At 51.8% G+C, this 24,299-nt stretch overlaps 2 protein-coding genes across 2 annotated transcripts; one reads left to right on the plus strand and one right to left on the minus strand.

Moving 5' to 3' along the window:
• Positions 1 to 297: 297 nt before the first annotated feature.
• On the plus strand, positions 298 to 8,538 carry NFKBID (NFKB inhibitor delta). The gene is made up of 9 exons (XM_053996833.1): positions 298 to 347; positions 588 to 693; positions 1,791 to 1,937; positions 3,965 to 4,016; positions 4,839 to 5,005; positions 5,344 to 5,460; positions 7,261 to 7,323; positions 8,102 to 8,266; positions 8,467 to 8,538. Exons 1-9 carry the CDS (start codon positions 298 to 300, stop codon positions 8,536 to 8,538), a joined length of 939 nt encoding a protein of 312 aa, XP_053852808.1.
• Positions 8,539 to 14,043: 5,505 nt separating this feature from the next.
• On the minus strand, positions 14,044 to 24,224 carry POU2AF3 (POU class 2 homeobox associating factor 3). The gene is made up of 7 exons (XM_053996834.1): positions 24,121 to 24,224; positions 21,503 to 21,586; positions 21,162 to 21,461; positions 18,436 to 18,553; positions 17,673 to 17,723; positions 15,131 to 15,301; positions 14,044 to 14,355 (listed from the first exon to the last, which is right to left on the minus strand). Exons 1-7 carry the CDS (start codon positions 24,222 to 24,224, stop codon positions 14,044 to 14,046), a joined length of 1,140 nt encoding a protein of 379 aa, XP_053852809.1.
• Between the last annotated feature and the right edge of the window lie 75 nt (positions 24,225 to 24,299).

The raw sequence follows: 24,299 nt of genomic DNA on the forward strand, positions 1-24,299 counted from the left end.
GGAGTTTAACAGGTTGATCTATTACAAATCCATCAATCAGGGAGTTTAACAGGTTGATCTATTACAAATCCATCAATCAGGGAGTTTAACAGGTTGATCTATTACAAATCCATCAATCAGGGAGTTTAACAGGTTGATCTATTACAAATCCATCAATCAGGGAGTTTAACAGGTTGATCTATTACAAATCCATCAGTTAGGGAGTGCTTGTTACTGCAGATGGTGAGGTTTCACCAACACACCCAGAGCTGTATCACCCCAAAAAGCGATTTATACACACAATTCCCCAAACTGGGAATGGTGGAGGACTTTGACACCTCCCAGTGGCGAATCTCAGCTGCAAGAAGGTGCTGAAGTGGGAAGGAGGCAGCAGGCAAAGCTCAGGAGTGCTGAGGGCTCTCGGATGCTGCAGCTGCTTGAGGTACGGAGCCCTTCCCAGGGAAATGGGAACTTTTGGGGTTCGTGCCGTGGATTTGTGGAACCCTGGGTGTAAAACCCCAAAAGTGGCAGTGCTAATCTGTAAAGCTGTTTGCTCCCAGCGTGGTCCACGGTCCATCAGTGATCGGTGTCTTTATTTGCTGTCTTAGAATTCTGCATATTTATGCAGCTAAAGGCCTGAGGGCCCACACGCTGGCAGCTGCAGAGCGCATGAAAGCCCTGAGGAGACTCGATGCCAAGGAGCACAGAGGAAAGGTAAAAAAGGGGCCACTTTCTCCTGCAGACAGCAGGGTTTGGGGTGGGAACAGGCTTGGCGTGGCTGACAGCAAGATACCCCAAAAAATCCAGCTCTGCCCCTCTGCTCCTGCAAGGAAGGCTTGGCATGACAGGCTTCACTTGTGGGCAGGATTGTAAAATTGTAACTCAGTGGCAGGACTGTAAAATTTGGTGGCACGATTGTAAAATTCAGTGGCGTGGTCATAAATCAGGTGGGGTGAGAACGAGCCCATTCTTTTTTCAGCCCATGATTCATGGAGCGGTGTGAGAAAACACTGGTCCAGCAAAATATTTGTGTGTTGGCATCCGGCCTCCGAGGCTGAAGGTTTTACAGCCAACTGACTTGTTCTGTACCTGATGCAATCGGGGTTTAAAAAATGCTGGGTTTGGGTTGCCACCAAATTAAAGGCTGAAGAGCACCAGAGGGAGTCCAGCAAGAGCTGGAAATCCCCATCTCATGTGGAATTCCAAACCATCCTGTGAGCTGTGCTCATTCCGGGCACCACAGTCCTTGGGATTTCCGCCAGCACTTTCCCCACTCCTTGTTTTACACCTGCAGCTGCTGCTGCTGCTGCCTTAGGATTTTAGCTTTTATGTTTTTCATATATTTATAATCCTGCAATTCTTTACTGTGTAAAGCTCCATAGCCTGTCAGCTATTGTTCTCCCATTTTATTCAGACAAAACAATTCCTCCGTGGGCCTGGAACTCAAGAACACCTCACTGTGTCAGGCCTAAAAAGCATAAACAAAAGTGAGCTGGGGAGGGGGGAGCAAACTGGGCGTAAATTACTTCATTACCTGAAGCTGTAATTGGAGGATTAACCCCTGATATGTAAATGGACAAAGCTTATAATTGTCAAAAAAAGACTCGTGACCATCTTGAGTGTCATCTCACGACCTCTGGGAGGTTTTTGACTGCCCAAGGTGTACCTAACAAATAGGGTGTATTTAATAAACACCCAGTTTTACTCTGTTAATCCTGTCTAGGCTCTGTTTTAGGTAGCCACTCCAAGGCATGGCTGCCAGGCTCTGGTGTCACTCTGAGCTCTCACAGCTCTCTGTGCTGCTGTTGCAGACTCCCCTGCTGGTGGCTGTCACTGCCAGGCAGGCAGCCATCGTCCACGACCTCATCCAGGCAGGAGCAGATGTCAACGCCGTGGACAACAAAGGGCAGTCAGCTTTACACCTTGCTGCAACCTATGGCTACACCCAGGTCCTCCAGGTTGGATGGTTTTGATTGCTGGCAGTATAAAAATTCAATCAAGTGTTGATGTTGGTGTCTTTAAATCTCAGTGAGAGATGGAGGCTGAGCAAAGGCTCCTTGTGTCAGGGGTTGACTTCCCAGGGTGGGTTTTATCCCTTTTTTAGGACTGTGCTTGCAGCCTGCTGTTACAGAGGAAAATTCTTTAGTGGCTCTGCTGTGGTGGGGGAAAGAAATTATTTCTGCAGATCACGGCTCTAAATGTGCTGGTGGCAGTCCCCAGTGTGCTTCAGCACTGGAGGGCATTCCCCAGCCACGAGGTGTGAGGAGAGGGAGCTCTAAAACCGGGGTGAAACCTGACCCTGAGGTCACTGTCATCCACACAGGGGCAAAAAAATTGTGTCCAGACTCAAAGCAGCAGAAGAGAGATGAGATGTGACCCTGCAGACAGGCACAGCCTCCAAAATGAGGCACCTTTTTCAGATTTCCCTTCAAAACCTGACTTAGATGAGCAAATCTTTGCTTCCCTGTTCCTTCATGGACTTCTCTGCAAACAGGGCCTGCACCTAAGCTCTGTGCCAGCCCTGAGCAGCCAATTAACACTTTCAAACAGGTCCTGTGGGCATTTTGGGAAGGGATTCCACAGCAGGGATTAGCCCCCTGTGAGTCTTAAACGCTTCGCTGTTGGCCAGAAAATAAAATTAATAAAAAATCTGCCTTGAGCTGTGGCAGGGGCTGAGCACAGGCAGAGTTTGGTGGCTCTGCTGAGCTCCCTGAGGGCAGGGGACAAGGTGAGGTGCCAGGGGGTGCCTGAGGTGCTGGCAGCACGTCCAGCATTCGTTAGCTGTGCCCTGGGCAGGCAGTTAATGTGTAACACAGCCAGTTCTCTGGAAAACAGGTGTTTCCTTACGTAGGAAAAAGGCTTTTAATCCAGATGATGCCAACAAAGCAGAGTGGTGGTTTGGATTGCAGGGTTCCTTTGTTTGGTTTTTCTTTTATGGGTTTCTTTGTTGGTTTTTTGTTTTGTTTTGTTTTGTTTGGGGTTGTTTTTTTTTTTTTTTTTTTTGCCTTGACATAAAAAGGGACAACGGGCAGAGACTCGCTCCTCGATGTGGTCAGAGCCATGAAAGGCTTTATGGTTTGTTTGTTTATTTTATTGGGGTTTTTTTTCTCCTAATGGATTAACTATCTAATCTCTAATAAGCACCTCAGAGCTAGCTGGCAATATTTGATCTGTGCATATTTTGTTTTTGTTAGAAGAAGGTAAGTCAAGCCCTAACCGTTCTGGGTGATCCTTCAGTGGGAGGATCCTGTCCTGACCCTTGTCTGACTTGACACAGATGAGTCAGTGCAAAAATTCTCAGCCATTAATGTGAACAACTTGCTTCGTTCAATCAAAAGAAATAAATAAATTCTCTGTAATGATATAGACAAGGAGCTACTTAACTCCATCGTGTTAAATCGATAATTTTCTTATATTAAAGAGTTTTAAAGTTTTGGTTCTCTGCTAAATCCAAGAAATTCTCATCTCCAGATCACAACTCCAGGTGTTTCTGTAGCCTCATTGCCACAAGCTGAGGCTTTAACTTCACACACTGCTGCACACTGAAAACAAAAAGTAAATAAATCCAGCCTGAGAATTGTCAGTGTTGGCAAACTTTTAGGCCATAAACTTTGGCTACGCCTGTCAAGGAGAGATTTTCATTTCTCCTTGTCAAGGATCACTCAGAACAAACATGTCCTGGTGTTACTGGTGGCTTTGCCCAATCCAGGGTGAAGGTGAGGAGCCTGGCACTCCTGAGCTGGGGGCAGAGACTGGATTTTACTGCCCTGAACTGAGAATCTGAAAGGATAATGAGGTGGGAGTTAGGAAACCAGGGAAGGTGATCATTCACAGCACTGGAATCTAGTGTCAAATCATGGCTTGGTTTGAAGCTAAATTATCACTGTCTGATGTTGTTTGATTTTACATTTTGTTTGTTTTGGCTGATTTTGGCCTGCACGGTGTTCTGCTGAACTAAAATTCTGCATTTCTCTGCTGCCTCCAGGTTATCCTGTCACTGGGTTTCCCTCTGGATCTGGAAATGAAGGATTTTGAAGGTAAAAGCCTTTGCACAAGTGGTGTGAAAACCTGTACTGGATATTTCAGTGCCTGATGCTCGTTGGGTTTTGGGGTTGTGCTGGGAGGCCAGAGCAGGCTCAGAAAATGCCTGGGGGAGAGAGAGTTGTGTCTGTGCACCCAAATGCCACAAAATTCAAAGGTGCTGATGGCTCAGGGGGGATTCAATTGGAACTAAAAACATTCTGGAATGCCCCAAGAAGTGTCCACAGAGCCAGAGAAGAAACCTGAGAAGGGCTTGTGCCTCAACAACACCTGCACAGATTGAATAAAAGGTTGAATAAATGATTGGATAAATGATTGAATGAATGATTGAATGAATGATTGGATAAATGATTGAATGAATGATTGGATAAATGATTGAATTATTGGATGAATTATTGGATAAATGATTGGATGAATGATTGGATAAATGATTGAATTATTGGATGAATTATTGGATAAATGATTGAATGAATTATTGGATAAATTATTGAATGAATGATTGGATAAATTATTGAATGAATTATTGGATAAATGATTGAATGAATGATTGGATAAATTATTGAATTAATTATTGGATAAAAGATTGAATGAATGATTGGATAAATGATTGAATGAATTATTGGATAAATGATCGAATGAATGATTGGATGAATTATTGGATAAATGATTGAATGAATGATTGGATAAATGAATGAATTATTGGATGAATGACTGAATGAATGATTGGATGAATGCTCTCTGTGCCAGCCCTGCCTTCTCTCTGCACATCAGTGTTTTCCTGGCACTGTCCTCACCTCCATGCCGTGTTTCTTTTCCAGGCCATACCCCTCTCCACTGTGCTGTCCTGGCCCACAACGCCCTGCTGAGGGACCAGGGCAGGCAGGCACTGACAGAGGAGCAGCACAGGGAGCTGCAGCAGCAGAGCAGGGAGCTGGAATCCTGCATCCATCTCCTGGTGCAGAGCGGAGCCTCCATCTACAGCCGGGTGAGGATGGGCTCGGTCATCCCTGGGTTTCTCTGGGAATTCTCCCCCATTTGGTGCTCAAAACACAGCACTGGAGAAGGAATGAGCTGCTGGCACAAGGGCCAAGCCTGTTCTCCTTCCAAGGGACTGCTGGCAGGGTTAGGTGCTGCCTTTTTGAGTTCCTGAAGCAGACACTGGACACTCAGAGGGTCACTGGAGGGAGGGGGATGCTCCCCACCAGCTGCAGAGCTGGCCTGGGTTCCCTCTGATGGGTTTGTGGGATAGCTCCAGCTTGTCCTGCAGAACATTTCTTATTTGGCTCGGGGTTTTTTATGTTCTTTTTCTCTGTTTTTAAATAGGATGTGAAAAGCAACAAGACAGTTCTTCATTACACAGTCCAGGATGGGAACGTCTCCCTGCTCAGGTACTTCCTGGAGCTGAACGCTTTCAAATCCAAGGATTTTGTCAACAACAAGGTAATTTTTGTCAGCAACAGGGTTTTGTTTTTTTTTTACAGAGGGAAAGGGCAAAAGTTGCTAATCTGAACTTCTGTTCAACCCCAAACTACATTTTCCAGTAAACAGACAACTCACAGGAAAACAGCACCTGGCTGAAAGCCTGTCATGAAAAGCAGGGCCCTCTCCCAGCAGGAGATGAGAGAAGGAGAAGGAGATAAAGCAGGGAGGAGGAAGAACATGGGAAGTGGTTGCTTGAGGAGGATCATGAACTTTAGATTAGGCTGAGGATTGAGCAAACAGCCCTGCAGTGATGCAAGGTTTGACAGCAACATAACACTGAGAGGTGGCACATCAGGGCAGCCAGGTATTGAGTCACCTCTGCTGTCAGATGTGGCACCACAGGAAGGACAAAGTCCCTGTTTCTGTCAAGGGACACGGGCATTCGTTCTGCCTTAAACATGCTTTGCAGATTTTCTGGCACAGCCATGCCTAGGTTGGGTAAAGCAGGCTGGAAACCTCCCCAGTGCTGCCCCACAGCTCAGCTGGGAGCAGATCCCGAGCACTGATCATCTCTCACAGGCAGCAGCTCCACCCTTCCCCCAGACAAAAATCCTGACATTCCTGGGAGCCTCGGCTGAGCCATCACTGCCCACCAGCCAGAGCTCTGGGGCAGGCTGCCCCCTCTCAGCAGGGCTGATTCTGGGGGCTCTGTCCTTCTCTTTTGAGGAAGGGGACAAGGCTGGGGGTCCCTGGTTTCATTTCAGCAGCTGCAGTCTCAGCCTTGCTTGTGCTCACCACAGTTTGTGTCCCTCAGGAGGGAACTGAATTTCTCTGTCAACTCCATTGCTCACCGAGGCACACAAAGGGCAGCTTCACTTCTTTTACCCCTCCAGTTTTCTGTTGGACTGGAGAAAACATATTTAGGGTTGTGTTTGGGGGTAATGGCGCCGAGCTGGTGTTTTTCTGTCCAGTGAAGAGCTTTTCACTGCATTCCATCTGTATCTTTAAAGACCCTTCAGGCAGGTGAGAGCCTGTCCATGGGAGTCTCTGTTGTCTCTTGATCACAATCCTGGGAGAGCTTCCTCCTGTGATAGGATCACTCAGAGTCCTCAGTCTTGTTGCTGAGCTGTCTGGGGCAGGGAGAAATCCTGGCTTTTTCAGCTCTTCCAAGTGTGAAGAAGCCAAGGAAACAGCCATGTTCAGGTTGCCCCGGCTCACCCACTGCTCGTGCTTGTCTCACTCCAAATCTGTTTCCATGGCATTTTCTCAATGAGAAAAATATTGAAGCCTTGGAGGTGTTTTTCATCTGGAGGATTCCTGGAGCCCACTTTGTCTCAAATGAGGCCTATTAAAGTCAGCCTGAGGCTCCAAGGTCAGGCCTTGTCAGATTGCCTCATTATCTTAGCCCATGCCTGGATTGGGAAGCTCTCAAGTGCAGATCTTTCCCTTTTAACAAGAAATCCTGTAAAGAGCTTGTGACCATCCCTTGACTTTCTGGGATAATAAACTTGACAAGGATCTGCTTGTTCAGGGCTTGTGAAACATGCCTTGTCTGAGAAAAACTGTTCAAATTCTGCAATTTTATTTTCTGCTTCAGTTCTCCCTGATGTCTCAGTGGTTAACAGGACCTGAAAATCACATTTTTCATCTCACATTTTAACGACTGGAATATGAACACAGGCTGCAATTTGTGTCCAACCATTCCAATGCCATGCCAAACCCACGATTGTTTTCTGAGAGGAAAAAATAAAACAAGCAGCTGCCTCGATGAGACTCTTGCAGACTAAAAATACCTCACCTTGTGCTTTTGTTTATCAGCTTTTTCTCATTTACAACCGTTACCAGTCATACCTGACCAGACAGGGCACAGATTTCTACACGGTCTGGTGGCACCAGAGCTTCTGCAGCACCCTCCATCCGTGCCTGGCTTCACAGCCAGCTCTGTCCTTGCTGTGCACATCCTGTCACTGCAGCCAGTCCATGCCTGACCTCGGGAATCTGAATCTTCCTGGCACTTGGAAGTGTTGGGAAAGGAGGGATGTGTGGAGCACGGATGGGGCTGGTGGTGTGGAGCTTTGTGTGGTGGGCAGCAGCGTGATGTGTTGGGTGCCTAAAATCCAATGTTACGTGTTATATTGCTATAATTTCATGTCTCCCAGTGAAATATTTCCATGCCTCTTACACTCTTCTCTTTTCCCAGTAACTCCCCAGTCTCTGGTTCCATGAGGCTGGGATTTAAGGGGTCATTTCAGGGCAGATTTAAGGGGGATTTCAGTGCAATCATACATGAGCCTGTGATTTAGGGGGTGATTTCAGGGTAGATTTAAGGGGGGATTTCAGAGCAACCAGGCTATGATTTAGGGGGGATCTCAGCAACCAGGGAATGTTCCTGCTTCAGGGCTATTTATCACCCAAAGCATCAAAGCCCCCCATTTGGTGGTGCTCTAGCAAAGAAAAAAAAAATCTGAATCCACAAACCTCCAGCCTGGGAGAAAGAGAGCAGAGATCCTCCCTCACCTCCTGATGACAAATCCCATGAGGATTCTTCTCTCATTTCACATCTCCATTTCCAGGATGATTCTGGGGAGATGGCACAGCTCACCAGGGGCTTTAACTGGGGTTTTTACTCCATTTTTTTTTCCCCTTCTCCCTGCTTTAGGCCCATGGCAACACAGCCCTGCACATGGCAGCTGCTTTGCCTGGTAGCAAGAACCAGAAGGAAATCATCCAGCTGCTCCTGGAGCATGGGGCAGACCCCAGCATCCGGAATTTGGACAACGACCAGCCAATCCACATGGCCCCTCCTGGAAAAGCTGGGGATCAGGTATGGGATCCACACTGCTGCTCTCCCCTAACACACCTGCACGCTCCAGGGGTGGCTGGGTTTCATGCTTGCAGGTATAAAAATATTCCTGGTGTATCTGGGTGTTTATTTAGTTGCACATGTACACGTAAATAATCGTGTGTGTGAGTGTTTTGGGTGGCTCAGATGGTGCTTCCTGAAATTCCACATTTTTTTGGCAGGTCAGGCATTTGCTGAAGAAAGGGAAAGTCACACCTGCGTTCAACTCCTGCCACAGAAATGCCAGATCCTGAGTTATCTGCAGTTTATGGAACAGCTTCAATACTCCAGCTTCTGCCTCCTGTAAAAACTGTGAGGGTGGTTCTGCAGCACATCCCTGCTCCTGCAGGATTCCACCAGGGTGGGGTGGGAGTGTTTCTCAACCTGTGGCCACGAGCAGCACGTCAGACAGCAGAGGATGAGCTTTCAAATGGTTGAAAACTCAGTTTTGGTATCAGAGAATGCGAATAAACCTCCAGCAAGGAGGTGAGCAAATCAAGCAGCTGCTACATAAATAAGTAAATATTCCAGATAAGTTCAAAGCTTTGAAACCCTTGGGGCTGACAGAGCACAGGGTGACAGTTTGGCTATAAAAGGTTGAGAAATGCTGCTCTGAGACACCCCCAAACTGTGCCTCTGGCTGGGCCTGTACACAGGGAGTGCTGGAAATGCTGCAGCCTCTGTGATGTGCAGTCCCCACAGACCCTGCTCCCCTGGGAATGCAGGATCCTGAGGGGGGGAAAGCCTGGATGGAGAACTTGGGTCAGCCCTGGCTGGATTTCACCCGAGGGGATGGACATCCAAAGCCAAGAGCCCCACGGGAGGGTCCTGCAAGCTGGAATTCCCATTCTCAGCACTTTGGCTCCCCCGGGCCAGCCCAAGGGAAGAAACAGCTGCTGTAAGAACAAGGACATGGGGTTTGCGTGGCTCCTGAGGGGAGACTTCCAATCCCATCCCATCCAATCCCATCCAATCCAATCCCATCCAATGCAATGCAATCCAATCCAATCCAATCCAATCCAATCCCAATCCAATCCAATCCAATCCAATCCCATCCAATCCCATCCCATCCAATCCCATCCAATCCCATCCCATCCAATCCCATCCAATCCCATCCAATCCCATCCCATCCCATCCCATCCAATCCCATCCAATCCAATCCCATCCAATCCCATCCAATCCAATCCCATCCAATCCAATCCCATCCAATCCCATCCAATCCCATCCAATCCAATCCCATCCAATCCCATCCAATCCCATCCCATCCAATCCAATCCCATCCAATCCCATCCAATCCCATCCAATCCCATCCAATCCAATCCCATCCAATCCCATCCAATGCAATGCAATCCAATCCAATCCAATCCAATCCAATCCAATCCAATCCAATCCAATCCCATCTAATCCCATCCAATCCAATCCCATCCAATCCCATTCAATCCAATCCCATCCCATCCAATCCAATCTCATCCAATCCAATCCAATCCAATCCAATCCAATCCAATCCAATCCAATCCAATCTCATCCAATGCAATCCCATCCCATCCCATCCAATCCCACCAATCCCATCCCATCCCATCCCACCCAATCCCATCCCACCAATCCCATCCCATCCGAGTCTCAGCTCTGGTGGCACAGCACAGCTCTGGAAGCCCCTCAGGTGGGAGCTCACCTCACCGTGTGGGACACAGAGAATCCCTTTGGGTCTGCACGAGCCTTTAGGGCAGCAAACCGCGGCGGGTGTGTGGTCAGGGAGCAGGGGCTGCTCTCCTGCTCCCGTTCCCACCTGAGAGGGGTTTAGCAGGTTCTTTTTAGCGTTTCTGTGAAATGATTTGTGAATTGCTGTGCAATCAGTGACTCTGCAAGGCCGTGTTTTGGCAGAGGCTGGCCCGCCCTAGGGCTCGCTCTGAGCTGTATTTTTGTGTTTTGCTGGTTTCTCGGTGTGCACAGGTGCTGCTCTCCAGCAGGATGAGCAGAGAGATGAAGGGCAGAGCTCTTAAATCTCTGCAGCCACTTCCCTGAGCACCCACTGGCTGCCTCGGTGGGATTTCCTGAGGCACTCCTGGAGTGTTTGAACAACTGACACCAACAAAAGCTCTTAAGAAATGCAGAGATCTCGATTTTCCAGCCCTCCTCTCTGCTCTTGGGCCACTGCCTCTCACTGCACATATCTGCAATCCTGCTGACAGAGAAGCAGACATGTATTTGCATGTGTTTGCATAAATTTTCATGTATCTGAGCACAGGCCAGCAAAAGCCTGTGCTGTCTCACTTGGAAGGATGTTACAATGAGCCCTGAACGGAGTGAGCAGTGTATCAGGGAGTCAGTACCTTGTGTGAAGGCAAAATGATGGATAAAATGTCAATTTCTGGAACCTGCAGCAGCAGAACTGTCAAACTGTGAGCAGCACGTGACAATGTAAAAAGCTTTTTGCCACTTAGAAATGTCTGTGAGGTGACTGAAGTCCTTTGGCAGCAAGTGAAAAAAAAAAAAAAAAAAATACAGGAGCTTTCTTTCCTCGAGTGGCTTTTCTCTTTATTCTGTCATCTCTTGGGTGTTTCATACAGAGCAGTGTCAATGGGAGTCTGGAATCATCACCATCTCCAGAATATCAGGGGAAATACCCTTTTAGGGGTGGAATGTGGCTCCATTAAGGCACCACCCCGGCAGCTGGTGCGGCTGGGAGCTGATGGATGAGGTTTGCAGTGGGAAGAGCCCATGACAGCCCCGGGATTCCTTCTCTCAGCTTCCCAAAGCTCAGCCAGCAGAGGCCTGCTCTGAAAGCAGCCACAATCCACAGGCTGCTCCTGTTGGCTTTGGACTGGAGCCACCAGACTGCTGGAAGCTGCTGTGTGTAAAACAATTTTCCCTTTCCCAATTCCTGGCCTGGCTGTGAAGAAAATCACTTTTAAATCTCAAACCTGTCCTGAGTGCCTTCTCTACCAGGGTGAATTTCACTGACTTAAGCACTTCACAGTTCACCCCTCAATTTTTTATGGCTCTTTCTGGGGAAATGTAACTTCTCAAAGCTCAGCCTTGCTGGCAGTGTGTGATATCCCTTTATTTGCACAGTTTATCTCTTCCTACCTGTGGCTTTGGATAAGTTGCTAATAACAAAGGCTCGTTATCACCAAACAAACGTTCTGAAGTGGCACCATAGAAAAGCTGTCAGTCGGCTGGCAAGTGAAACTTTTAGATCAAATTCTCTGGTAGAGAAGCTGAAAATAAGAACCTTTTCTTTTCTCTGTAGCTGTGGGTGACTTCTGGAGTTATTCACGGCTTTGTAAGCACGAGATGATCCTCGGGTTTGTGTTTATAAAGGCAGTCAGGGCTTCACCTGGCAGGGACTGATGAAAGGCCAGCCTTTCAGTAGAGCCAGCTCTGTTTTAGGTATTTCCTTTAACTCCTTTTTACTTTTGGGAGGGATAAAGGAGGGAAATAATACATTTCTCACAGCCATAAAGAGCACAATCAACCTTTGAATGGACCCTCTGTTGTGTTTTTTTTCCCTTTCTTGTGCCAACAAAGCCTTGTGTCAACAGCCAGCAAGCTTCTGCTTGTCCTGAGCGTGTCCCTGGGGCTGTTGGCAGGGAGGTGGGGACAGCATCTCAAACATGTTTCCAGTCTGGCACTGGGGGGATTGCAAAACCCCTGGAGAAAGAGCAGCAGGGAAAGAGGAAGAAGCTGCAAGGGATGGAAAAGGTGCTGCTGATGTGATGGAAGCTGATACAACCTGGAGGCTTTGCTGTGCAGGAACATTTTGCTGGAAATATCTTTGTCTCCTCCACTGAGGAGGGATTATTTTATTTATTTTTTTTTTGGCCTGGATCAGGCATCATCCAAGGATCAGGATGGGATTTAGGGTGGTTTTAGCGCTGACATTGCTCCGTGGCTGTGCCCAGCAGCGGGATCAGGGATGGGCACAACCACAGCCCTTGCACGGAGCAGTCCTGGGGAGGATCCACACCACAAGATATTGATAAGTGTGCAACCTGCCAATAACCCGTCAGAATTACACATCCACCTCAGCTGGAGGTCAGACTCGCTTGGGCTGCTCCTGTGAGATGTGTTCTTGCGTGTTCTTAAACCCTTATTTATCATTTCATGGTGCCCTTTTGCTCCCTCAGAGCATCTCCCTGGCTCTGCTGAGCTCAGGCCAACCTTGCCAAGCCGTGGGGAGGATGTGGGCACCCCATTTCCTCTAGAAGCCTCCAATTTCTTGCCTCTGCCTTATCTTCTGGCTTTTTCTTGTTGCTGATAAGGGCTTCTGATGTGTAGCTCGAGGTGTGCCCGCTCCTGAGGCAGCAGGCAGGAGTAGCTGGCACTGGGTGAGCTCTGGGGCAGAATTTCAGCCCTTCAGTGCCCCAAAATATCACTCAGGGGCTGAAGCAGCTGCCAGCACTACTAAAATGACACTTGGTGGGGTGTCCCTGCACAGGGGTGATCACATCTTTAACTGCTGCAAAGTTACAGCTCTTTATAATTTATATAATAATATATATATTTTGCTGTGACCTCGTGAATTTATCACTTGGGCCAGTGCTGAGATTAATCAGGGGAGAAGGGGAGATATTATTTGAAGGTGTCAAAATATTTTTAAGCATGTTTTAGGAAAAAAAAAAAACAAACAAAAAAAAAAAAACCCACCCTTTCAAAAGGTAAAGGAACTGGAAAGGTTTTGAGTTCAGCATAGAAGTGTCTGGGTGAGGTGAGCCAACAGCTGGATAGAATTCATATTTCTCTTCACAGGTGTAGTTATTTTCTCTTTTTAATGGAATTTAATATGAAGAAATGCTTCTTTCTTTCTTCCCAGTCTGGGTGCTCAGCTGAGAAACTGAGTTTGCCTCACCAAGAGGAGGCAAGACAAAATGTTAGGAAGGTCTGGGCTTAGGCAAGAAACCCTCAGGTATTACAATTTCCCTATTATCTACTTTAAAAAAATTGAAATAATTTCGCTCCTCTTCAGCTGATTCTGCTGAAAACCTTTTATCAACAGCCCAAACCTGACCAAGGGCTGCCAAACAACATCAGCCTCTCACTGAGACTCTGCCTCCACAATAACTGGTGCTGAGCAGCAGCCAGAGAAGTTTGGCTCTGGATTTTACCTCTGAGGGGCCAAGGGCTAAACCCTGGCGTGGCAAACAAATTTCCTTCTCTGCCAGAACCACTGGGAAATGTCACCAGGGCAGCCTGAGCTGCAGCAGAGGGTGAGGAGCTGCAGATCCAGCTCAGAGCTGGGTGATGCACAGCGTTCTCTGGGAAAAGCTGGATGCTGGGTTGAACATGGACATTTACCTGCTGGAAAGGGTGAGTGAGAGCTCTCGTGTCACTGAATAGGCTGCTCAAAATCTCATCCTCACCTCTGTGAGGGCAGGGTCAGCAACCTGGATCAGCAGCAGAGGAGAAAACACTGACTTTTAGCACATGAAAAATGACCAGGCTTCAGCATTTGCACCAAATGATTTATTTGTATCAAAAAGAGCTGGTTTAATGACAAGTGTTTGATAAGGCAGCTTCAGATTTATTTAAAAAAAAACAAACAGCAACAACGAAAAAAAAAACAGGGAAAAACCCCCACCAAACCACCACACCACCAACAAAACACCCCTGACCGTAGATCAATGTAGTGACAGCATCGTGTAAAAAACGTGTAGGTAGTGAAGAATAAACTGGACTGCGTTAGGCAGCACAACTTTGCATAGTTCATGGGCAATTTAATCTGATTTGGATAGAGTGGATGTGTGAAACCACAGTCCCCATTAGCTGTAGCAAATGTCACAGCTCCTGTCCCTCCTGAAGAAGTCCTCGGCCAGGGCCAGGGGTGGCAGGAATTCCGTGCAGTCCGTGCTGGGGCAGGGGAAGCACTGCGGGCCCCTGCTGTCCCTGGAGCCACAGGCTGTGCAGCAGCAGGCAGGGCTGGGCAAGGGGCAGGGGGGGTGGCAGGGCCACTCCTCCATGGGGCAGCTGAAGGGTGGGCTGGGGGTCAGAGGGGTGAGGGGAGAGAGCTGAGGGGGAGAGCAGCTGGAGTTCCACGGGCTGGGCAGGTCGGCTGAGCTGGGCGAGCTGGCAGCCTGCAGGTTGAGGGAGAGAAGCAAAAAAAAAAGGGGAAAAAAAAAAAGAGATTTCAGGGAAATGTGGCCAGCAAGCAGAATTCCTGTGCTGTTGCCTTTCTCATCTGGCTGCCCAGGGAGATCCCGGAGGTCTAAACCCAAAGGCAGTTTCTGTTTGCAGGGACAATCCCTGCCCAGGGAGATCCTGGAGGTCTAAACCCAAAGGCAGCTTCTGTTTGCAGGGACAATCCCTGCCCAGGGAGATCCTGGAGGTCTAAACCCAAAGGCAGCTTCTGTTTGTAGGGACAATCCCTGCCCAGGTTGATCCTGGAGGTCTAAACCCAAAGGCAGTTTCTGTTTGTAGGGACAATCCCTGCCCAGGTTGATCCTGGAGGTCTAAACCCAAAGGCAGTTTCTGTTTGTAGGGACAATCCCTGCCCAGGGAGATCCTGGAGGTCTAAACCCAAAGGCAGTTTCTGTTTGTAGGGACAATCCCTGCCCAGGGAGATCCTGGAGGTCTAAACCCAAAGGCAGTTTCTGTTTGTAGGGACAACCCCTAGCAGGACCTGTGCTGCTATTTGCCCCAAATCTACAGGACCTCTAGAAGGGACATTCCCCACCCTGCAGACTCTCCCAGTTTATTTGGGGCTCCCCATGGGAAAGAATTCAGAGCCCATGAGCATCCCAGGCTCCTAAAATCAGCCAGACTCCCACGTTGCTGCTGTTCTGCCCCAGGAGGTGACTCCCTTTCCCCTTGGGGACAGCTGTGGCTGCTCCCCTGGCTCCCAAAGCTCACCAGGCCCTGGTTGAAGCAGAGCTGGACTGGCTGGAAGGTGTCTGGGGTGTAGTGTGAGGATGGCTGGAAGGCACTGAAGGCTGGCTCGGAGGGTGCATCCGACTGCAGGCAGGAATCTATCAGCTGCTCCAGGTATCCAGGGCTTTCCTCACAGGAGAGGCAGCTGGAAAACTGCCAGGACGGGCAGCAGCTGGGCACAGGAGGGATGGGTTCTGCTTCAAAAGGTTCTAAGAGAGAAAGGAAAGCAGACAGCAGCAAATTCATCAGTGTCTGTCTTCACAAAGGGCAGGTTTCAGTGCTCTCCTGTGCTCAGTAACACTGTGGATTTAGACTTTAAAACTTTTCAAGGGCAAGGTGAATTTTGCAGGAAAGCAGAAACCACGAGGGAGATGCTCAAGAGCATGTGAACAACTCAGGGAATTCAGCCCCCTCAGCTATAAATCTCTTTAACTGCTGGAAACTCTTGTGGCCCCAGGAATTTTGGACAGGGATCCAGCTGGAAACTCCCTCAGACCCGTGACCCTCTGGCCTCCCTTCTGTGCACTGTCTGCAGCCCCAGAAGGTGCCAGGCAGTGATTTGTGCTTCCCAGCCTGGCAGGTGTGCCTTTGCCTCATCTCCAGACCCGGGGCAGCTACACCTGCAGGAAAAAGGGGATAACAGGAGGATCATTTGCTTTTTTTATCCTCCAAAGAGCCAGACAGGAGATGAACTTGTGAGCAGAACAAACAGAGCGAGGCAGGGCTGATGTGGCATTGTGACCACGTAGTGCTGCTGGCCAAAGGGTGAGTTCCTGGAAAGCTCACAGCAGATCTGGCTTTTCACAATTATTATATTTTCTCGCCGAGTTCAAACATGGTTTAAGCCCTGTCCACGTGAAGGGCACAGGTCTGAAATGCACATTGCAGGGTCAAAGGTGCAGTGTTTAGCTGGCTGTGGGGAGTGAGAAACACCCAAAATACATAAACTGATGGAGACTTTCCAGCCTGAAAAGGCTTTGGCGTGTCAGCTTTGGCGTGTCTCACGTTTCTTTATTAACATAAGCAAATGGATTCCCAGCTATCGATGATTTAACAATTTCCTTGTCCATGCAATGTGTGCACTCACACCTGCCCAGCCTTTCCTCTGTGCTTTGGCTGGGGATAATTGAAGGATCTGCGAGCCCAAAGCGCCCCTCCCCTCACCCCTTCCCTCTTTTCCTTGGATATTCACAGGCAGGAGGAGGAAAACTCTTGGTGCTGTTGAAAATCTGGTATTTCTCTCGCTCCTGTGGATGCTGGCAGGAGAGGGAGAAGAAAACAGAGCCCAGCCAGGGGCTCCAGGGCACTCTGACCCTCAGTGGCCCCCACAGCCTGGGGAAGGCGACGCTGTTCCCTCAGGATGAGCATCCCTTCCCCAGGGGGAGGCAATTCCCTGCTGGGGGAAGGATAACCTCGGGAAGGAGAGCTCCGAGCTCCTCATCTGCATCCCACGGGCTCCCCGCAGGTGCTGATTGGCCGCGGGTGCTGCCGGCCTCAGACAAGGGCTGGGAAGGCTCGGGGCTGTGGGAAAATTTGGGAATGGGGCGGGAAGGGCCGTGTGGATGGGCTTTGTACCAACCTGGGTGAGGCGGAGACACAGACTCTGCAAACTGGATGCTGCTGCTGCTGCTGCTGCTGCTGCTGTCCCAGGGAACCTGAGCAGGGAGAAGGGAAGGAGAGGAGCTGTGGCACAGAGCAAGGTGAGTCTGGATTTCAGAGAAAACTCTTTAAATAAACCTTATTTCCCTCCTTGCTGTGGCTGGGAAAACCTCCCCGGCATTGACAGAACATTAGATGGATGTGCATAACAGGATTTTTCCTAGGAGGATTTTTCCTGGCAGGGTTTTTCCTGGGAACCACAGCACCCACCCGGTGTGAAGCCCCTGGATCAGCTCCGTGCTGAGGGGCTCTTTTTGCTGCATTCCCGATTTTACAGAGCTGCCTCTGAAACTAATGTGTGTTCATTTCCAGGAGCGTGAACTCCACAGTGGAGGGAATCCCAAGGAATTCCTAGGGATGGATATTACTGGGAATGAGTAATTAACTAAAGACCACCGCAGGTATCCCATCAGACTGGATTGATGTCCTTTGAGAACCAGCTCTGGCAGTGCTCCTTGAAAAGGCACAGCTTCGTTTTTTAAGGAATGCTGAAGGAAGACAAATCAACCACTTCTAGGAACCCGACCTGCTGGAAGGAAGAAATCCACCCCAAGAGGAGCTTTGCTGCTTGGGGGCCAGGATTTTACTCTGCAAGTACAAATTCTGGTGGGGTTTTTAATTCATACAGCCCTCCACTTCATTTCCTTTATTCAAGATGCTCTCGAGTGAGCAGCTCATTTCCCTGGCAACAACTTCCCGGCACATCCCGTGCGTTTAATCCCTTAAAGAGCGTCTCTTCTGGGCTGAGGGTACCTTTTGTCCCTGCTGCAGATGTGACAAGGCAGAGATGGAGTGCCCAGGTTGAGCTTTTCTCAGCTCACATCCTGCCAGCCCAAAGCCTCGGGGGTTTTGGGGCGGGCCATACCTTGTGCAGGTCACCGAGGTGACTTCCCTCCCCACCACCTTTCACTTTTTCCTGTGTGGGCACCACAGGGGTTGTGTGAAGTGCTGGTGAGAAGTGAAAACCGGTTCCACGCAGCCCTGGGACACCTGGCTGTGATGAAGAGGCTGCTGCACTTGGGGTTGCAGGAGAGGAGTGACCCAGCGTCCCCAAAACCTGACAATTCTCTTCACCCAGACCTCTCTGCCCCTGGATCTCAGGCTGATTTTTGTGCAATCAGCTGCAACTAAGTGAAATAAATTTCAGAAGCTGAAATCTGAAAGGCTTCAAGAGCTGCAGTGTCATGAACCAGGAAGAAATAATGATTTGCCAAGCTCTTTATGCAAATCCCTGGAGTGGCTGGAGCTGGAGGAATCCTACAGAGGCTGGAAGAGGGAATGAGAGGGAATGTGCACCTGTGTGTGCACACAGAGCTCCAGCCCCTCCTCCAGCAGGGATGGGGCTGCCCAGGTGAGCCCTCCATCCCGGAGGGAGTGACTTTTCTGGAGCAGCAGCTCTGCTTTCTCCCTGTACTCCTCAGATTCTCACTCCTTGAGGACACTGCTGCAGCTACTCTGACTGAATGTTCCTTTCCCCCACCCTCACCAGCCTGTTACACTCAGATTTTGGACCAGAGATTACAGTCCTGGCAAAAAAAAAAAAAAAAAAGAAAAAAAAAAGAAGAAAAAAAAAAAAGAAACCATTAAAAGAGAAGTGACAAAGCAAACGCCACAATATTTTTACTCACTGCTGAACCAGTGGCTGCTTGTCGTGCTCTCCTCTGCTGCAGCAACTCCTTGACTGTGATCTTCACCCTCACACCTTGGTACACCTTGGGCTTTCCTGGAAGAATTTGTGGGAAAACACTTTGCAAGGAGGGAGAATCTCAGAGCAAACAGCGAATCCAGCAGGATTTCAGGCGTGTTCTATGTGGAGATGACAAATTGATCTCTGTTTGCAGTCACACTCACAGCCCTCCTTAGCACCTGCTATCCCAGCTTGGGACAAGCAGACACTCATGAAAATTTTGCTGTTGATAATATTTAAAAACCACACGTTTATTCTTCTCTACCTCCTTCTTCCCCTGCCCCCCTTCCAGCTTTCCCAATACCAAGCTCCATCTGGTGCTGCTGCTGGATTCATTTAAATTCCTGACATATTTGCCTCTCTCAGGACCTGAAAATAAATGTGGGGAGCGTTTCATCTGGCAGATGAAGCCCAGGAATAAAACAATGGAAATATGTGGGTGGTTATTCAGAGAGCTCAACAAAACACCAACAAAATGACTGCTTTCTTGCAAAGCCTAGATTATCTCTTTATTCTGCTCATGTACAGCCCCTATTTATTTCAAAGAAGAATTTAGGGTGTGTTTGATCCAGCCAAAACCAGCCAGCAATCACCAGTCACTACCTAATGAGGGATTTTTAGGACAGGAAGTGATAAAGAATTTACTTCTTCTGACAAACCACTCTCACTTGTTGTACTCATGGTAAAACACTCAGATCCTCTGGCAGCTGTTCCCGTCCTAACTTTCTGCTGGTGTTTTAATCCAAATCACGCAATAAAAGGAAACACACCCAGACTGGTCTCTGCACTCAAAAAATGCCAGCTCGGGGAGCAGACAGCCCTGAAGGAGGCACCAAAAATAAACTCCCAGCAGGAGAGCAGCAGTGCCAGAGCTAAACCCGGCCTTCCAGTGCCACCTCTGGGCATGGAGCACCTTCTCCAAGGCAGCCGCAGAGCGCCGGGAGATCCTGGCACAGAAACAACGCTGGCTTTGCAGGTTCTGCCCACGCAGCCAGGGAACCCTGCACTGCAGGCACTGTCCTCCTGTGCTGTCACTCTGCCAGCCCTCCCAGTGCCCCCGGGGTGCTCTGGGGGAGGACAAGCTGGGACAGGCACCCGGGGCCCTCCAGAGAGGTGACAGGGCTGCCTTCAGGGCGGTTTGCTGAGCTGGGCTCAGCTGGGGATTATTCACCTCGTGTTTTGGTGTTTTGTTTCTGTTCAACAAACTAGAGCTGGGGAAAATGAGGGGAGGGAAGGGTGGGATCTGAGGAGAACACCCAGTTATCAGAGCTCCCTGCAGCCGGGGAGGGCTCTGAGGTAGCAGGGCCAAGGGCAGGGTGGCGAGGGTGGGCACAGGGTGGGCACAGGCTGGGCAGGGCAGGTGGGGAATCAGGAGCAGGGTGACAGGGACAGGCTGGGGTGGGCTGGGGGTCAAGGGCAGGTTGGTGGATTTGGGAGTCAGGGGGCAAGGTGATGGACTGGGGGTCAGGGAGGAGGGTGGCCAGGGTGGGCTGGGGGTCAGGGAGCAGAGTGATGATTCTGGGGGTCAGAGAGCAGGGCTGGGGGTCCAGGGGCACAGTGATGGTGCTGGGTATCAAGGGAAATCTGCTGAGGGTGGGCTGGGAGCAGGGTGACAAGGACAGGGGGTGGATTCAGGGTCGGGGAGCAGGATTGGGATTGAGGGGCAGCATGGCCAGGTCAGAGTGTGCGGGGAGGGCACGGAGAGATGCAGGGAGGGCACGGATGCAGAGAAGGAACCCAGAGGTGTGGGGTGGGCACACAGAGATGCAGGGAGGGTGCCCAGAGTTGCAGGGAGGGCACAGAGGTGCAGGGAGGGCACAGATGCAGAAAAGGCACACAGAGGTGCGGGGTGGGCACACAGAGATGCAGGGAGGGCACAGAGGTGCAGGGAGGGCACAGATGCAGAGAAAGCACCCAGAGGTGTGGGGTGGGCACACAGAGGTGCAGGGAGGGCACAGATGCAGAGGAGGCACACAGAGGTGCAGGGTGGGCACACAGAGATGCAGGGAGGGTGCCCAGAGTTGCAGGGAGGGCACAGAGGTGCAGGGAGGGCACAGATGCAGAAAAGGCACACAGAGGTGCGGGGTGGGCACACAGAGATGCAGGGAGGGCACAGAGGTGCAGGGAGGGCACAGATGCAGAGGAGGCACACAGAGGTGCAGGGTGGGCACATGGAGATGCAGGGAGGGCACACAGAGATGCAGGGAGGGCACAGAGGTGCAGGGAGGGCACAGATGCAGAGGAGGCACACAGAGGTGCGGGGTGGGCACACAGAGATGCAGGGAGGGCACAGAGTTGCAGCGAGGGCACAGATGCAGAAAAGGCACCCAGAGGTGCAGGGAGGGCACACAGAGATGCAGGGAGGACACAGATGCAGAGGAGGCACCCAGAGGTGTGGGGTGGGCACACAGAGATGCAGGGAGGGCACAGAGGTGCAGGGAGGCACACAGAGATGCAGGGAGGACACAGATGCAGAAAAGGCACCCAGAGGTGCAGGGAGGGCACACAGAGATGCAGGGAGGGCACACAGAGATGCAGGGAGAGCACAGAGGTGCAGGGAGGGCACACAGAGATGCAGGGAGAGCACAGAGGTGCAGGGAGGGCACACAGAGATGCAGGGAGAGCACAGAGGTGCAGGGAGGGCACACAGAGGTGCAAGGAGGGCACAGATGCAGAGGAGGCACCCAGAGGTGCGGGGTGGGCACACAGACGTGCGGGGCCCCCCGTGGCCCCCCCGGCCGGGGGCGGCAGCGCAGCCGGCCCGGCAGAAGCCCCGCTCGGTGCCCGGCGGTGCCCGCGGAGCCCCGTCCCGAGCCGGCCGCGCTGGCAGCCGGCGGGCAGCAGCCGATCCTCCCGTGCCTCCTCCCTCCCTCCTCCCCGCCCTCCCCGCTCCCTCCTGCCTTGGCAGGCGGCATCGCCTCGCTGGCGGAGTGACCCCGGCGAACCCCGAAACGGCCCCAAAGCGGGCTGCGGGGGCCGGGGGAGGGGGGGGACAGAGCGGGGCTTACCGGACATCCCGAGCCGGAGCGGGCAGCACCTCGCCAGGTGCCCGGTGCAGCAGCAGAGGTGGCCCCGGCCCCGGCCCCACAAAGCTGGCCAAGGGGGCAAGAGGAGTCAGGCTTGAAATGTGGGGGTGAAGGGACCCGACTGCCTGGTGGCAATGGCAGGTGGATCCCCACAATATTATTGTTTTATCCCTACGGGTATAAGTTTGAGTTTTTCTCTCCTAATGCCAAGTATTTAAAACCTCTAGAAACCAATGATTTGACAATCAATGATTGCGCGATAGTTTCAATTTGAATATTCAAAGGCTCCACAAAATGGGCTATCTTTTTGTGGAACCGAGCACATCCCCATCTAGCAGAGGGTCTGGGGGAATAGGATTGGCTGGGGTCACCCTTCCCAGCCTTTGCTTTTGGGACATTTGCAGGGTTTTAGCCATCTTTCCCTGAATGAAGCAGATGCCTCCAAAGCAGCTCAGTGTTTTCTCCTCAGGTGCACAGGCTGGGCTCCAGCCCTCTCATATTTCATTTGCTACCTGCAGTGAGCACTCTGCAAGGGGCCGACTTGCTTTTTGCTCATTTTTTTCACGTTTTAAGGCTAAATTCTGAGGGTTTGGGGCCAAAATGGCAGCGGGCAGGCGTGGCCTAACAAAGAGGCTGCCCCGGGCACCCAGGTGGCTGAAGTTAGCTGAACCCCACTTCTCCCCACAGCATTCCCTCCCTCTGCCTGGATGCTGGGCTCACACTGGAGTTTATTTGTGCTTTCCCCCCAGTTCAGGCTGTTTGCCTGTGCTGCACAAATCGGCTTTTTCCTGGTGCTGGCCTGCCCTGGGAGCTGCAGCTGTGGGGCTCAGCGTGTGCCTCAGGCTGTTGGGATGACCGGCAGTGCTGGAACTGGGTTTTTAGGCTGCCTTTAAGCTTTTCCCTGGGGACCACAGCCTCTGCCACGGGCAGGGAGTGAGGCAGAGAGCAGGCCAGGCTGTTAATCATCTACCAGCAGCTCGGGCTGGCTGTCGTCACGGCCGAATCTTTTCTTTTCCTTTAAGTTGAACAAATAACACTTGATTTCTGCGGGGAGCGAGGCCATTCCTGGCTCTGAAATGTGCCCCTGCAGCTCCTGGTAGGCCAAGCCTTGCCTGGGACAGCTTTATAGGGACACATCCCACTGGGAGAGGAGCCCGCCTGGCCTGAGCACAAAGGAGCGTGCTGTGCAGGCAGGGGAGGGGGTCTCACTGAGGAATTTGGGATGTGAAACCCTTCCCTTCGTGGGGCTGCTCCCTCCCGGAGCTGCTGTGGGTGGGTGCAGGCTGCAGGGAGCTGGGATGATGATTGTTTAGCCCTGTAAGCAGGGAGCAGAGCCTGCAGGCTGCCCAGCTCCAGCTCTGGATGCTCTCAGGAACCGCGAGGCAGCAGAGTTGTGGCTGCTCCTGCAGGGCTGCAGAGCCTTTCCAGGCTGCTGAAAACCCTGCCTGGCTTAGGAGCTGAATGCCTGAGCGGGTCAAACACCTTAAAGACAGCTCAAACCCCTGTCCCTGCTTGTCCCCCCGAGCCTGGGGGCAGCACAGCCACGCTGGAGCAGCCCGGATGGTCACTGGGGCTCAGCCCAGCAGTGGTGTCAGCTGTGGAGTGGAAAAGGCTCGAGCTGGGCTCAGGTTTGGGGGCAGGAGAGCTGCACACACCCTGAGCTGATGGGGGAACAGCTGTGCCTGGGCAGGGGCCACCCCTGGAGGCTCCACAGCTGCCACTCGTGGGAGAGGAAGGCGCTGGGAAGTCTTCAAATGCCCCAGGATTTGAGGAGAAAAGGCAAGGAGGGATTGAAAGCGCCTCATGCCCGCACATTCCCTGGGGCTGGAATGCTCCAGAGCCTCCTGCTGCTGCTGCTGGGGGTGCCAGGCTTGGGGGCGAGCTGGGGCAAAGGGGGCGACCTCCTCCGCGGGGCAGAGCAGCCGCGATGTGCTGCTCTGCTCCGGGAGGGCTCCACGCGGTGTTCGTGTGAGCAGAGCTACCTCTAGTGGCCACGGGCCCCGCAGGGTCCCCGGGCTGGCTACCGCTCCCGCTGGCACTGCCAGCCCACCTGGATGCCACCAGGGCTGGCTGCCGGTCCCGCTGGCACTGCCAGCCCACCTGGATGTCACCAGGGCTGGCTGCCGGTCCCGCTGGCACTGCCAGCCCACCTGGATGTCACCAGGGCTGGCTGCCGGTCCTGTTGGCACTGCCAGCCCACCTGGATGTCACCAGGGCTGGCTACCGCTCCCGCTGGCACTGCCAGCCCACCTGGATGTCACCAGGGCTGGCTACCGGTCCCGCTGGCACTGCCAGCCCACCTGGATGTCACCAGGGCTGGCTACCAGTCCCGTTGGCACTGCCAGCCCACCTGGATGTCACCAGGGCTGGCTGCCGGTCCCGCTGGCACTGCCAGCCCACCTGGATGTCACCAGGGCTGGCTGCCGCTCCCGCTGGCACTGCCAGCCCACCTGGATGCCCCCGGGGCTGGCTGCCGCTCCCGCTGGCACTGCCAGCCCACCTGGATGTCACCAGGGCTGGCTACCGGTCCTGTTGGCACTGCCAGCCCACCTGGATGCCCCCGGGGCTGGCTACCGCTCCCGCTGGCACTGCCAGCCCACCTGCATGCCCCCGGGGCTGGCTGCCGGTCCTTTTGGCACTGCCAGCCCACCTGGGTGCCCCCGGAGCAGCCCACCAGGTGGGTGTGGATCTGGTGTGGGCTCATTCAGGGTAAAAGGGGTGTGGGGGCTCTGCAGGTGGCAAGGGTCGGCGGGCAGGGCAGTGCCCACACCCTCCAGAG

The sequence above is a fragment of the Vidua macroura genome, chromosome 22, assembly GCF_024509145.1.
Source record: "Vidua macroura isolate BioBank_ID:100142 chromosome 22, ASM2450914v1, whole genome shotgun sequence".
NCBI classification, from domain to species: domain Eukaryota; kingdom Metazoa; phylum Chordata; class Aves; order Passeriformes; family Viduidae; genus Vidua; species Vidua macroura.

What these genes read in the sequence shown, in the direction of transcription:
- NFKBID (XM_053996833.1), top strand. Translation starts at nt 298, where the DNA reads ATGGTGGAGGACTTTGACACCTCCCAGTGGCGAATCTCAGCTGCAAGA. An exon ending in CGAATCTCAGCTGCAAGAAG is followed by an intron (nt 348 to 587) that starts GTGCTGAAGTGG and finishes TTGCTGTCTTAG; the next exon opens with AATTCTGCATATTTATGCAG. An exon ending in GCTACACCCAGGTCCTCCAG is followed by an intron (nt 1,938 to 3,964) that starts GTTGGATGGTTT and finishes TGCTGCCTCCAG; the next exon opens with GTTATCCTGTCACTGGGTTT.
- POU2AF3 (XM_053996834.1), bottom strand. Translation starts at nt 24,224, where the DNA reads ATGAGCCCACACCAGATCCACACCCACCTGGTGGGCTGCTCCGGGGGC. An exon ending in GCTCCGGCTCGGGATGTCCG is followed by an intron (nt 21,462 to 21,502) that starts GTAAGCCCCGCT and finishes CGGCCCCCGCAG; the next exon opens with CCCGCTTTGGGGCCGTTTCG. An exon ending in TCTGCTTCAACCAGGGCCTG is followed by an intron (nt 14,356 to 15,130) that starts GTGAGCTTTGGG and finishes CTCAACCTGCAG; the next exon opens with GCTGCCAGCTCGCCCAGCTC.